At 35.8% G+C, this 13,866-nt stretch overlaps 1 protein-coding gene across 1 annotated transcript in view; it reads right to left on the reverse strand.

Annotated features, from left to right (window-relative positions):
- Positions 1–13,866, reverse strand: part of LOC127447126 (rho GTPase-activating protein 15-like) — a 70,166-nt gene that overhangs the window by 30,968 nt on the left and 25,332 nt on the right. Inside the window, exons 7-12 of the mRNA XM_051708735.1 lie at positions 12,465–12,563; positions 11,948–12,086; positions 10,376–10,498; positions 8,346–8,444; positions 8,169–8,246; positions 7,100–7,234 (exon numbers count right to left, since the gene is read on the reverse strand). Of these exons, the coding sequence (XP_051564695.1) occupies positions 7,100–7,234; positions 8,169–8,246; positions 8,346–8,444; positions 10,376–10,498; positions 11,948–12,086; positions 12,465–12,563 (673 nt within the window). The remainder of the gene's footprint in view (positions 1–7,099; positions 7,235–8,168; positions 8,247–8,345; positions 8,445–10,375; positions 10,499–11,947; positions 12,087–12,464; positions 12,564–13,866) is intronic.

The raw sequence follows: 13,866 nt of genomic DNA on the forward strand, positions 1-13,866 counted from the left end.
AATATGGTTCCAGAGACCTTATTTTAATACCACCCAAATAAAGGGCAGCCATAGTGAGAGAAAGGACTAGAGGAGCTGTCCATCAAGATTTTGATTCTTAAGAGAGTGATGTGGAATCATGTCACTTTTTTTATTTATCATGTTTTGAGTTCATCTTTTGAGTTTAATGTTTTATGTTTAGTTTATTTTCCCCTTTTTGTGACCTGTCAGGGTGACCGCTGTACATGTTGTAAACATTTATTTTAAGTATTGCTGCTTTTAATCCACTTCTTGCCTTCCCTAGTTCATTTTAGATGGTCCTGTGTGTGAGAAATATTCCATTCCAACATAATTGATGTTGTCTCTTAATTAATGAGGTCATAAACACTGCCTGTATAATAATTATACTGTAAAAGAATAGGCAAAATGCTGCTTAAAATACTGCCCTACAAAAGCAAAATGCAGTAACTACACCAACACTAAAAAAGCATGAATTGTGTAGTTACTACAGTTTTGCAAATGTACTTAATCTGAGCATAATTGTGCCAAACACATCTGTGTCAGGACAGATCACAATCTAAGACCTGATTTTAGTCATAAAATGATGTAGAGTTACTGTGTTTTGCCCTTTGCAAGGCAAAATAGTACAATACCTTGCCACACCGCAGGACATATCAACTTTTCAAAGGCATTTCATGTCAACTACCTCAAAGATGACCTGAGCGACTTAAGTATCCTCAGGATTCACTGAAAATGCCTTATGGTGGCCTTGTTAGATAAATAAAATAGTATTCTGAGCAGTTACGGTAAATGAAATGTAAGACGAGCTCCAACGTTCATTAATCCATGCCAATACTACAGATGGGAGGATCTGAGTAACCTACAAATTAAACATTTGTGCCAACAAGTTACATTTCCCAAGTCTACAGTGCAAACGTTCTACAGTAGCAGCCTTGTCTCACAGAAAGGACTGAGCTTAACCTTCTGAGACACGAGCGTGACTGCTGTGTGCATATTCCGTTACCCTTTTTGATTTGTAACTAGTAGCACCTACTAAACATGCAAAAAAAAAAAAAAAAAAAATTCTAAAGCAAATAGTTTTCTTAAAAATGTATGGCAACATATGTGGACAGTGTGACTAAGTTGTGAAATTTTAATAATAACAAGCTATAGAAAGTCTATTTTTTTTTTTTTTTTTTTTAGAAAATTGTTTATTATGTTTTAAGGAGTGTAACATTTTTAGGCTTTTGGATGAACCCATTGATTCTCATTGTGATAATGCACAGTAAATATAGGATTTCTAAGGAAAAAAATGCACTGAAGTACACATCAGTGTACACTGTGTTTAGCAGAATGGCGTTTTGCGATAAATTGCTCAAATTATAAAAATGGCATATTGGATGAAACTAGAGACTAATCTTTTGATGAAAACATTTTGAAACATGTTTCAGTGTAAAAACCTAATTAGGTTTCTTACCAGGTTTCTTATGTAGTTTTGTTGGCGTTTCTCCCAAAGACAAACTCCACTGTGGTCGGCGGCATATTTTTTTGTTACATGAACCCTTTACTGACAGCACAGAGCCTCCTGAACTGAGATCAGTCAGTTTAAATTTATTAAAATTTAGCATTGCGTATAGCTCAATCAAAATACAACATCAACGCATGTTTACGGGGAGGTACAGTACACGAGGTTAAAGGAATAGTTCACCCAAAAATTAAAATCGGTCAATTACCCACCCTCATGTTGACTTTCTTTCTTCCATGGAACACAAAAGGACATGTTGGACAGAATGAAAGCCTCAGTCACCATTCATTTTCATTGTATGGAAAAATTATGCAATGAAAGTGAATGGTGACTGAGGCTGTCATTCTGCCTAGCATCTCCTTTTTTGTGTTCCATGGAAAGAGTCCTACAAGTTTGGAACAACATGAGAGTGTCAGGTGTATTCTGTTGATTCATGTCTTTTATTTTGAAATTCTAGTTCCTGATTCATGTCATGTGTTCCTGTTTCCCTAGTCATGTGATTTCTGTTTTCCCTCCATGTTCTTGTGTCATGTTTTCATTGGTTTATGTTCTCGCATGTGTTGTATTTAAGCCCTCATGTTTGCATTGTCTATTGGTGGAGTATTGTATGTGATGGTATGTGTTTGTCATGTCATGTCATGTCATGTCATGTCATGTCATGTCATGTCATGTCATGTCATGTCATGTCATGTCATGTCATGTCCATGTCCATGTCCATGTTTTGTTTTGTAGTCAGGGTTATTGGAGTTCACGTTCTGTAAATAAACTGCACTTGGGTTCTTCATCTTCACGTCCTCGTCATCATTGTCAGCAGTTCCAGCATACGTTACAGAGAGTGAGTAAATGACAGACTTTTAATTTTTGGGTGAACACTCCATTTAACTCTTGGCAGCGCAGTCAAAAATCTTAAAATATACACTCTGTTTTGGTGTGACATGTTGCAGGTTGAGCTAATTATACCTCCTGCTATTAGGGGCTTTTTTCTGTAATAATTAGTTGTCTAAATACTATCTGTAAGTGATCAGGCTCATCTACTGATTAATTGGATACAAGCAGTTTGCTGTACTTTGGCCTACATGCGGATCAAGTAAATATTTATTAGCAAATTACAACATCACCTCAGGCCTGTTCCCATTCTGTCTCACACATATCTTTTTCCAGTGGGGCAAAACTGAGGTGCTGTATTCATAATGATATTCCTGCCATTATGATAGCTGAATAGTAGTACATGAACTGGCTTTTTGGTAGTCCATATCTCCAGATGCTGAGAATATAAGTTATTCATTGATTTAACCCTTAATGCATGAGTGTTTCACCAAACATTATTACATACCTCGGGTATTTAGTGACCTGGCATGTACACTACCGGTCAAAAGTTTTGAAACATTTGACTGAAATGTTTCTCATGATCTTAAAAATCTTTTGATCTGAAGGCGTATGCTTAAATGTTTTAAATTAGTTTTGTAGACAAAAATATAATTGTGCCACCATATTAATTGATTTCATTATAAAACTAAAATGTAATACAAATTTTTTTTTTTTTTTAAATTGATGACTTGGACCAAATTATAAAGAAAAGCAGCCAATAAGTGCCCAACATAGATAAGAACTCCTTCAATACTGTTTAAAAAGCATCCCAGGGTGATACCTCAAGAAGTTGGTTGTGAAAATGTCAAGAGGACATGTCTGCAAATTCTAGGTAAAGTGTGACTACTTTGAAGATGCTAAAATATAACACAGTTTTGATTTATTTTAGATTTCGTTTAGTCACAACATAATTCCCGTAGTTCCATTTATGTTATTCCATAGTTTTGATGACTTTACTATTATTCTAAAATGTGAAGAAAAACTAATAAAGAATGAGTAAGTGTTTCAAAACTTTTGACTGGTAGTATACATCTATCACAAATGGATCTACAAAATGCCCAGACAGTGTAAAATTTTCAAAGAATTTAATACAATTACCAATTACAAATAATAGAATAGAATATACAGCGATCAGCCACAACATTAAAACCACCTGCCTAATATTGTGTAGGTCCCTCTCATACAGCACCAACCCGCATCTCAGAATAGCATTCTGAGATGCTATTCTTCTCACCACAAGTACAGAGCAGTTATCTGAGTTACTGTAGACTTTGTCAGTTCATACCAGTCTGGCCATTCTCTGTTGACCTCTCTCATCAACAAGGAGTTTCCATCTGCAGAACTGCCGCTCACTGGATGTTTTTTGTTTTTAGCACCATTCTGAGTAAATTCTAGAGACTGTTGTGCATGAAAATCCCAGGAGATCAGCAGTTACAGAAATATTCAAACCAGCCCATCTGGCACCAACAATCATGCCATGGTCCAAATCAATGAGATCATATTTTTCCACATTCTGATGGTTGATGTGAACATTAACTGAAGCTCCTGACCCGTATCTGCATAATTTTATGCACTGCACTGCTGCCACACGATTGGCTGATTAGATAATCGCATGGATGATTGTTGGTGCTAGATGGGCTGGTTTGAGTATTTCTGTAACTGCTGATCTCCTGGGATTTTCACACACAACAGTCTCTTAAGTTTACTCCGAATGGTGCCAAAAACAAAAAAAAACATCCAGTGAGGGGCAGTTCTGTGGATGGAAACACCTTGTTGATGAGAGAGGTTAACAGAGAATGGCCAGACTGGTTCGAACTGACAAAGTCTATGGTAACTCAGATAACCGCTCTGTACAATTGTAGTGAGAAGAATAGCATCTCAGAATGCTATTCTGATATGCGGGTTGGTGCTGTTTTGGTGGCACGAGGGGGGCCTACACATAGGCAGGTGGTTTTAATGTTGTGGCTTATCGGTGTATTCTGATATATTTTGATGTTTTATTTTCTTATATCAAAGAGATTATGCATCAAATCCCATAACATTATTCATTACTTCCACACTGAAATTTCATTAGATGCAGCTGGCTTTCAAACACATTTTGGCCTACACATAACACACAATCTACACAGAAGCTACAAAAATGCTTTTTCTCAGGCACATATTGAGTCTAAATAGATGCACAACTTAAATAATTTCAGTAGTACACAAATGACAATAGTCATATCATACTGTTCTTGTGTTGTACTTGCTATAACAAACTAATGCATTGCTTCTTCATCAAATAGCAATGTTAAATGTAAATCAAGCCAATCACTGAAACAACCGCACCAACTTGAGTAAGAAATAGCATGAATAATATGTTTGTGTACATGCATTCTGATAATTCACCATCATTGTGCAGAAAATCAACATGTAGTAATTTGTATATATATAAAATACTCATTTGTCTTGTAATAAACAAAGAAATAGATATCATGTGACAGTAAACTCATATATGAAATAATCATTAAAATATGATTTATGGAAGTGCAAAAGAAAATGCGACACTATATCTCTGGTAAATAATGACCCTATACATGTTTGATAATTAAGCAATTATAAAAAATATTTATTTATTTTTGCAATTTTGGCCTTTTTTTTTTTTTTTCTTTGTTACACTATTCATAAGAAAAAGGTGTGCGCATAACTCCAAAAAATAGATTAGATACAAGGGGTGGATTGAGGTCACGGGTCACTAAAGACCTGAGGTATGCATTTAAGGGTAGTTTTAACTAGTAAAAATCTAATAAAGATGTAGAAGTGGGATCTTAATGTGTTACCTTTTACAAATAGAAGGTTACACTCATGCTGTACTCTAAACCAGTGGTTTTCAAATGATTTTGCTTTAGAACCCAGATTTTACATTGGATATCAAGTGGCGACCCAACATAATAACAAGATAATTTAAATATTAAACATCCTTAAAATCAAACATTAAAATTTACAAATATTACAATGACCTGCATAAGCCCAATAATTTGATACATTATTATTTTGACAGGCTGAAAAGTTAAAATGGATAATTTTGGTGTCTACATGTCTCTTGAATTTAGATTGTTTCACGCTCATAGCAAACCACATGCAATGCAAGGTTAGCATGCTAACTGGGTAGCAAAAATCATACTTCTTGGCAAGTGAACCTGTATTTAATGTAGTTATGTCATTTATTATTTGTCCTTTGCATAGTTTTGTTCATGTTTTTTGAGGATGAGGACATGTTATGCAGCCTGTTAATGTTGGCATCTGTCTAATTTGGCTAGCTTCTACCAACTGACAGCTGAATTTGCTACAAAATAGAGCTCACTGACTGGAATTAAACATGAACTGCAAAAGATATGACAAGCATTTTATACTCTTTTTTTTTTTTTTGAATTTTTCCCCTTTATCAAAATTTGGAATGCCCAATTCCCAGTGTGCTTTTAAGTCCTCGTGGTCGCGTAGTGACTTGCCTCAATGCGGGTGGTGGAGGACGAATTCCAGTTGCCTGACCATCAACCTGTGCATCTTATCATGTGGCTTGTTGAGCGTGTTGCCATGGAGACATAGCGCATGTGGAGGCTTCACGCCATCCACTGCGGCATCTGTGCTCAACTCACCACGCGCCCCACTGAGAACGAACCACATTATAGTGACCACGAGGAGGTTACCCCATGTGACTCTACCCTCCCTAGCAACCGGGCCAATTTGGTTGTTTAGGAGACCTGGCTGGAGTCACTCAGCATGCCCTGGGATTTGAGCTAGTGAGCTCCAGGGGTGGTAGCCAGCATCTTTACCAATGAGCTACCCAGGCCCCCTTTTATACTCATTTTTAAACATTGATAAGCCTATTTATTTTGCTATCCTAACTACACTTATTTGGTAAATTATACTTTATTATATCATTTAACATTGTAGGCAGGGAATGGACAGCAGGAAAAAAACAATGTGCACACAATCCATTCTACCCTCTCTATTTTGGAATTGTTTGAGATTCATTTCACATGCCAGTGTACATTTTAGATCATAGTTTATCACCACTGTGGACACACAGTTCACACAGCTTCTAATTTGACTGTGTTTGGTTTTAGCCTAACAAGGTTTCAGAAACAAAACAAGTCATAAAACAAAAGCGTGAGAAAACTGTTTAAGCATAAAGGTACATAAACATATTTCATAAAAAGTATGCCTTTCGGAAGCTTGATTGCCCAAGAGAAACACATTGGCGTCAGTTGGACGGTTGTGATGAGGCCCAGGGTTTACTCTGTGCTGTTGGAGGAAGCTTACACGTGACACTAAGGCTGATCTAGTGACAGTTCCTGTCTGGACCACAGGCCCTGACTTTACCCTCTGGCCTGAGAAATTCCCCCACGATCTCAGCACCTCCCTGTCAAAGAGCGACCCCTTTTGGCTGTCAGATCTGCTAGACTGCTTCTAAGAGAGTCAATCCCAAATACCCTGCTCTGCCCAAGAGTGGCAAGTGGTTTAACCATCCATGGCTTGAATTACATTTAAGAGGACTGGATCAAGCTAAGCTGTAAACCATGAATGGAAATAACTTGTAGATGTTGCTCTGGAATACTTGAGAATGTTATGGGTATTCTGAAGTCTCACATCTCTGAGAAAGGTAATTAATCATTCCTTTTTTATACATTTTAAATATTTTAGCAATAGCACTGATTTGCTTATATTGTAACTGATTTTGGTACTTACTAATGGTTTCCACAAACAGTTCGAAAAAGCGAAAGGGAAACAGGGGCTCTGGCAGCTCGCGGAAAAACATCTTTAGCGCTCCGGTGATGACATGGATGTCCTCCCATTGGCTGTCGCCCAAGTCAAGCTCCTCCTCTAGGGAAAGAGAGGCACAGTCAGAGAAGCCAACAGAGAGAATTAGAACAACAGTCGTTTGATGAGGAAATTAAAAAATGCTAATCATTATGTCAACGTTAATACGCCCCTTGAGAACAGAGCACATTGTCCTGACTGCATTTTGACTGCATATGAAACCCTATTGAAAATCCTTATCAAACAATTCGTGGCACTTAATACACAGCAACCACTTTATACCTTTTAAGCAAACTGTACACAAGCCTTTAGAATCACTACATGAGAATGCTTAATTTAGACAAATAGTGATATCATCAAGAATGCAATCTAAAAGTGGTGCCCTTCAAACCTATTCAATTTCTATAACACTTTTCACAAAGCATGTTGCTCTAAATTAGCTCCAAAGAATAATGCTTTATTAAGCCCACAGTGAGTAAGCCAAAGGGTGACAATAGAAAGGAAAACAAAAACAAGATGTATAACCAATCACAGAGAACAGATCAAGGGCTATATCATGGTAAGTACAAGTTATAATTAAAAAAAAACAAAAAAAAAAAAAAACAGTAAATACAGCAAAAAAGATCAAATACATTAAAACATAAAAAGGAAAAAAATGTACTGTATATATACACTGTGTGTATATATATATATATATATATATATATATATATATATATATATATATATATATATATATATATATATATATATAAATCTACTGTATATAAGATTATTTAACTGTATTTGTTAAAAATTCTAAAAGTTTTCCAGGTGACACTTTACTCAACAAATCCTTCAAAATATTATCTGAAAAGAAATGTTGCCTAATTACATTAAAAGCAGAACAGTCCAAAAGAATATTTTTCACAGTAATATTACAATGATTACATTTTGGTTGTTCCTCACCCTTAAATAAAAACCCACATATAATAGATAATTACTGAACTTATCTTACCTTGGTCAACTAGAAAGCGTAGTTTTTGGATAGTGGCCAAATTGCCACTCACCCTGTATATCCCATCAGCCACCAGGCCTATGAGGATGAGATAAAGACTTCTATCAGTCAGGTCAGATTGGCATGTGATGAAACCATAACAATTCCTTCTACAAGGAACATCTGTTCAAATCATACCTCGTTTCTCCACCTCTTCCACACACAACTTGACAAATCTGGGCACTGTGGTCCCTTGTCTCTCACACAGGGTCAGTATATGACATCCAAACACTCGGTCTATGAAAAAAACATGTCAATGAAAATATGTATTGATATATGTTAGTATTTATATTTTATAAACATTTATATAACAAGCATATTAAGGTATAGCAGGGTTTGGTTTACATTAGAGTGCCCATGTATACTGTAGGCTTTGTTAAAGTAATTAATGACTATAGACATAATAATTGCAATGTGTAATTACAAGCTGCTCCACAAAGTAATTGCAGATTAAGTTTATGTATTTCATTAGAGTAACCCCATACTTTCTTTAATTTCACAGATGAAACGCATAATGAAATGTGTTGGTGCGATTCAAAAATGGCCCACAAAAGATCATAATGTTCCATACTGAACAAAACTACGGTTGTCAGTGTAGAGGTGCATTGAGTCAGTTAGTGTCCTCATCATTTGGCTTTTTGAGTTCAGGCAAGCTGTCCCAGAGGCTTCTGGAACATCAAAGATGTCCTGCTCTCATTTCAGCATCCGCGAGGAGGGGGTGGAGGGGCGGTGGGGTGCAGCAGCAATGTGCTAAATGCATAAATGACTGCAAGCAAGCCACCTTTGCATACAAATGTGTATTCAGAAGGCTTTTTTAGAGAAATACTGTGCGGGAGGGGCATTTCTAAATAATTACTATTAAAAAGAGTCGGTACAATATGGAAGGATCCTAATTTTTATATGGATGTTTAGTGGGCAAGCTTGCCTTGGAGCTCTGCCTGCAAAAGCTGTGTTAGGTGCCACCTGCGCTATTGTGTTAATCCCACAGTAGTTTTATTCATTTTTTCAACATTGTCCTCTTTGATCTACCATTTACCCCTACAGATATTACATTAAAGTGTCTTTTTTTGACACCAGAGGAAATTAAAGATATCATTACCTTCATCCGAGGGTTCCAAGTATGCTTAAAATATCCTTTTAATGTTATGTTTGTTGTATGCCATGAAAGGAATAAATTAGTTACAGTCTTTAATGGCATCAGGGTTCGCTTGTTGAACTGGTATACAGTAAAAAGGAAAAAGAATGTTGTGGTGTAAAAAAACAAAAAAACAAAATGGGTCACAGTTTTGTTTAATATGGAAACATGTAGAGCCAAAATAAATTAATGTCCTAACATTGCACATTTATATGTCATCATGTAATATGTAACTGGTAATTATGTAGCATGTAATTATGATTATTAATTGGGCTGCAACAAAGTTGTTTTACACGTGATCATCTCAACTGAGATTTCTGTATGACATTTTCAGTTTTCATTGAGCTGTGTTAATGCAGTGATTTTCACCTATGGGTTGCATAAGCAGATTACAAGGGTTGCTTGGAAAAATATGTTTTATTAAATGTATAAAGGTAATGGATTTTAAAAATATATGGGCTGTCAAAACATTCAAATTAAAAACATTTGTGTTTTTTTTTTTGTTTTTTTTTTGTTGTGGTAATTACTGTAATAGCTTAACATATTCAGTTCATTTTAACAGAAAGCATACAAATATTTGTTTTGCTTGTTTGTGTGGATAACATGCATGTATGTGCATATAAAAAGACTCCAGACAAAGATTCCCCATAATACATTCTTTCCTATTTCCATCCCTTCATTTTAAGAATGTCTACTTTAAGAATATTAATGATAATGTTCCTGATTACAACAAACTAATTTAATGGTTAGATTTGCAGGTCACCACTTAAGTGCAGAACACAATATATTTCAATTATTTGAGGTCAATGTTTAAATTAAAGGTCAAAATGAAAAAAAAAAAAAACAAGTATCTGTTATTTCATTCTCTAAAAACAATCTTGTATTTCTTGAAGTGACTGTTAAAGTGTTCTAAAAGAAACACATTGCTGGTTTGGTGTTGACGAATGGCTATTTGCTGCTGGGACTTCATAAAATAAAGATTGGGGAGGAATGCATGAATGTATGGAAGACACATGACAAATCTTTCGTTCACCTTTAATAAGGCCTTTCTCCTGTAGCGTTTTCATAGAGGGCCGTCTGGAGATGAACTTCTTCAGTCTGTTCTTGACTCCATTCTTGTCTGCGCTGTCTGAAGCACTGTAATTCAGCTTGAACACTGCGCAGGGGATCACAAGAGACACAGGAACAATACTGTCACTGAACACTTGCCACATTCTTTTGAGGGTGTCTTTGTGCCAGTCCTACTCATGCAAATAAGGCCGTTTCCTTTCTCCACATTGTTCCAAAACACGGCAAGCACACCAGAAGTGAGCTACAGCACTTATGTAACCTATTCTCCTGTGTAAGGGAATATCTCATTTTGCAGCATTTATTTATTGATTTTGGCCAATGTTAGTGTCAATATTACACCAGCTTTGCGAGTCCAGTGATTAGTATGTGAGCTACTGCCCAGTATTCAGTACAGTAATAAATGAATTCTCTTTGATACTCATTCAGGGCAGAAAATGCAGCAATTATCAATGAGTGAGGCATTTGGAGGGTGTCAAGTAGCTTGTAATTTATAATAATGATTGACAGAGAGCAGACTGACTCAGTCTCACTTAATCTCTCACTGGAATTCAGAACAGCCGCATATTGTCTGAAATTCAGTCAAATTTATAGCATGTTCAGTGTATCAGTCTCAGTCTCATATGCTAAATGATGTAATAAGATGTAAAAAAAAAAAAAAAAGTGTCTGGATTTTATTACACCTGTGCCAGTGTTCTGTCACATATATTACAAAAGTGCATGTTGTTTTAACAGCAACAGACTGTGTTTGGTCAAAGTGCTGCTGTACTTCCTGTTAAGCATATGATGCCAACAGCACAGAAGAGGAAGTGATCATCAATGCCTCATATGGGTGAATCTGTAATATTTTACAATAAGGTTCCATTTGTTAACAATTAGTTAACAACATTAGTTAACATGAAATAACAAGCCCAAAATCAAAAGGATGCCTATTTTTAGGACTATCGTCATTTTTACTGTGATATTGTGACATTTTCATGACAATTAAGCACATTTCCCCATCCCCCAAATTTTCATTATCGTAACGTGTACAGACATTTTCTTTTTTTTTTTTTTTTTTTTTTTTTATTATTCTCAATGGTAGTTATTATTAGAATATCATTACTGTAATGCAGTATTTCTACACTGAAAAAAAAAAAAAAAAAAAATCTGTATTACTATAATGAAAATCTAATTAGATCCACCAATGAGAATAATGGAAATTTAAATTGGCAATAAAGGCAGTACAACAAATTGTAAATAAATTATTTCCTAAAAATAGGCTTAATTTTGTATTAACACAATATAATGTCTTATTTGTGTGATCTGGACATGCTCTTGACAAATTTCATGAGATTCACCAATAAAGAGATGGAAGGGGCAACAGATTGTCTCCGCAGGACTGCAAACTCATTAATGTAGATATTAAACAGTGGTGAAGCAAGGCTGCTTGACTGACACATTCACTGTTCCTAAAGTCTCTGTGTTGATTGCCAGTTATCACTTTTCTTTCTCTCTCTATCCTTCTCTCTCTGTCACACACAGAAGTGTTACTCACTGATAGAGCGTCTGTGTTCAGATTTGGGCTCTTTTGGTTTGGGTTTAGGGGGATTGCCAGTTGGTCTGGACAAACATTCTGTGCTGTTGGACTTCTGTATGGTTGGTCTGGCATAGCTCTGGCCTCCAGCTCCAATCGACTACAACAAAACATGATATAAAAGCAATAATCATATTGATGCAGAAAACATTCAAAAATAGTTACAGTAGTCAGTTGCATGGCAATTATTGCACTATTAATATATTCAAACATTTATTGAACAATTCCTATAATATTAATGAATTTATTGAAGTTAGACCCATGGTTCTATTTCATGTAAACAGAAAGAAAATAAACTGTGCCTGTTTAGCACTGAGTGGAAAAAACATTCTAAGCTCTATGTATTGGGATATGAAAACAACATCAATGACAACAAATTGCAGTGATACCAGGCTACACTGTTAGAAACAGCAGCTAATATGACTACCATTTTGAGTTAAATAGATTAGAGAATTTGTTCTCTAAGAAAATGACTTACCAGACTGTCCACTGCTTTTTTGATGGCATCATGCCATTTAGAGATGGTTGGAAAGTGATCTGCCTGCAGCAAAAATTCATGACCGGAGGGTGTGGTTATCTGTCAGGAATAGAATGTTAAAAAGAAAGCTAAGAAGTTACATTCAAACACACAGAGCACAGCCAGCGAGCTTTGTGTTAACAGTCATCTGCCAATAACATAAGACTTGTGTATAAAACATTAAAGCAAATTTCAATTCAAATTTTCCTCCAATATAAACCCAATATATTTTTGATTCCAACAGAAAAAAGCATAAAGAGAAGCAAGCAATACAAGATCATAAAGTACATTTTTCATAAAAATTAAAATGCCAAAAATCAATAAAAGGCACTGTGTGGAGAAGGATGATCTCTGGTACACAATTACACAAACAAACAAAGTCTAAAGAGATTTTGCTTTGAACTGAGAAATTTCAGACATTCTAAGCCTTTTGACAAGGCTATTAATTTGATACCTGACTAAACACTAGACTTACTTCTCAAGACTGGGATAATGCTACATGGCATTGTCGCATAGTATAAGCAGCCTTCCCTGAAAAGTACATGCAAACACCAATGCTAAGGTCAGAATTGTCAAATACCATTGCACTGAACAGATACTTGTTATTTTAAAGAGAGCTGACAATGCATATTTCCAAAACTTAAAATCATTTTAGAGTGGTCAGTCTCTTAAAATACCAGACCATAATCACAGAATAGATTTCTCCCCAATACATTCACTCCACATTGATGTCCAAAGTTTTCACCCATTTAAAACAGACTTTTCTGACTTTGAGAGAGGGTGGCAGGGGGAATCAAGCAGTCTCTTTGGGGATGGAGTGAATATAGAGGGAATGGTTAGGGGCACAATTCTTGTCAGAGTGTGTTTGTGATCCCTCTATTCTTCAGAGTGGAACATTCGAGAGAGCATGTTTGTTCTGAAGCTCTGTCTTTCCTGGAGGCTGCCTACGGACATGACAGTAATAGTTTGTAGGGGGGTGGACTTGTTGGAGTCCTCATTGGCGGTTTGAACTGGTGAAACATATCCACTGTAATGAAGGATATCCATGCTGCAGGTCATCAAAAACTTTCAGATGACAGTTACACATCTCTTTCTGATCTTGTTGTCATATAATGCGTGAAGCTCATGCAATATCAGTGATCTTTTATGCAGATTCGACAGATATTTTATGCATGTGACACAATGTGATAACATTGTCCGAAAAAGAAAAAGAAAAACATTCAAAATTAAACAAACATAGTGTCTCATCTACTGATGTACTGTCATTTGACTTTGAAACAAAGTACTGTGATAATGTTTCACAACCCAGCAAGCAATGTATCAAATAATTCAAATAGCATTTCAAAGCCAAACCAGCCTTAAT

This window comes from Myxocyprinus asiaticus, chromosome 10, assembly GCF_019703515.2.
Source record: "Myxocyprinus asiaticus isolate MX2 ecotype Aquarium Trade chromosome 10, UBuf_Myxa_2, whole genome shotgun sequence".
In the NCBI taxonomy this organism is placed as follows: Eukaryota; Metazoa; Chordata; class Actinopteri; order Cypriniformes; family Catostomidae; genus Myxocyprinus; species Myxocyprinus asiaticus.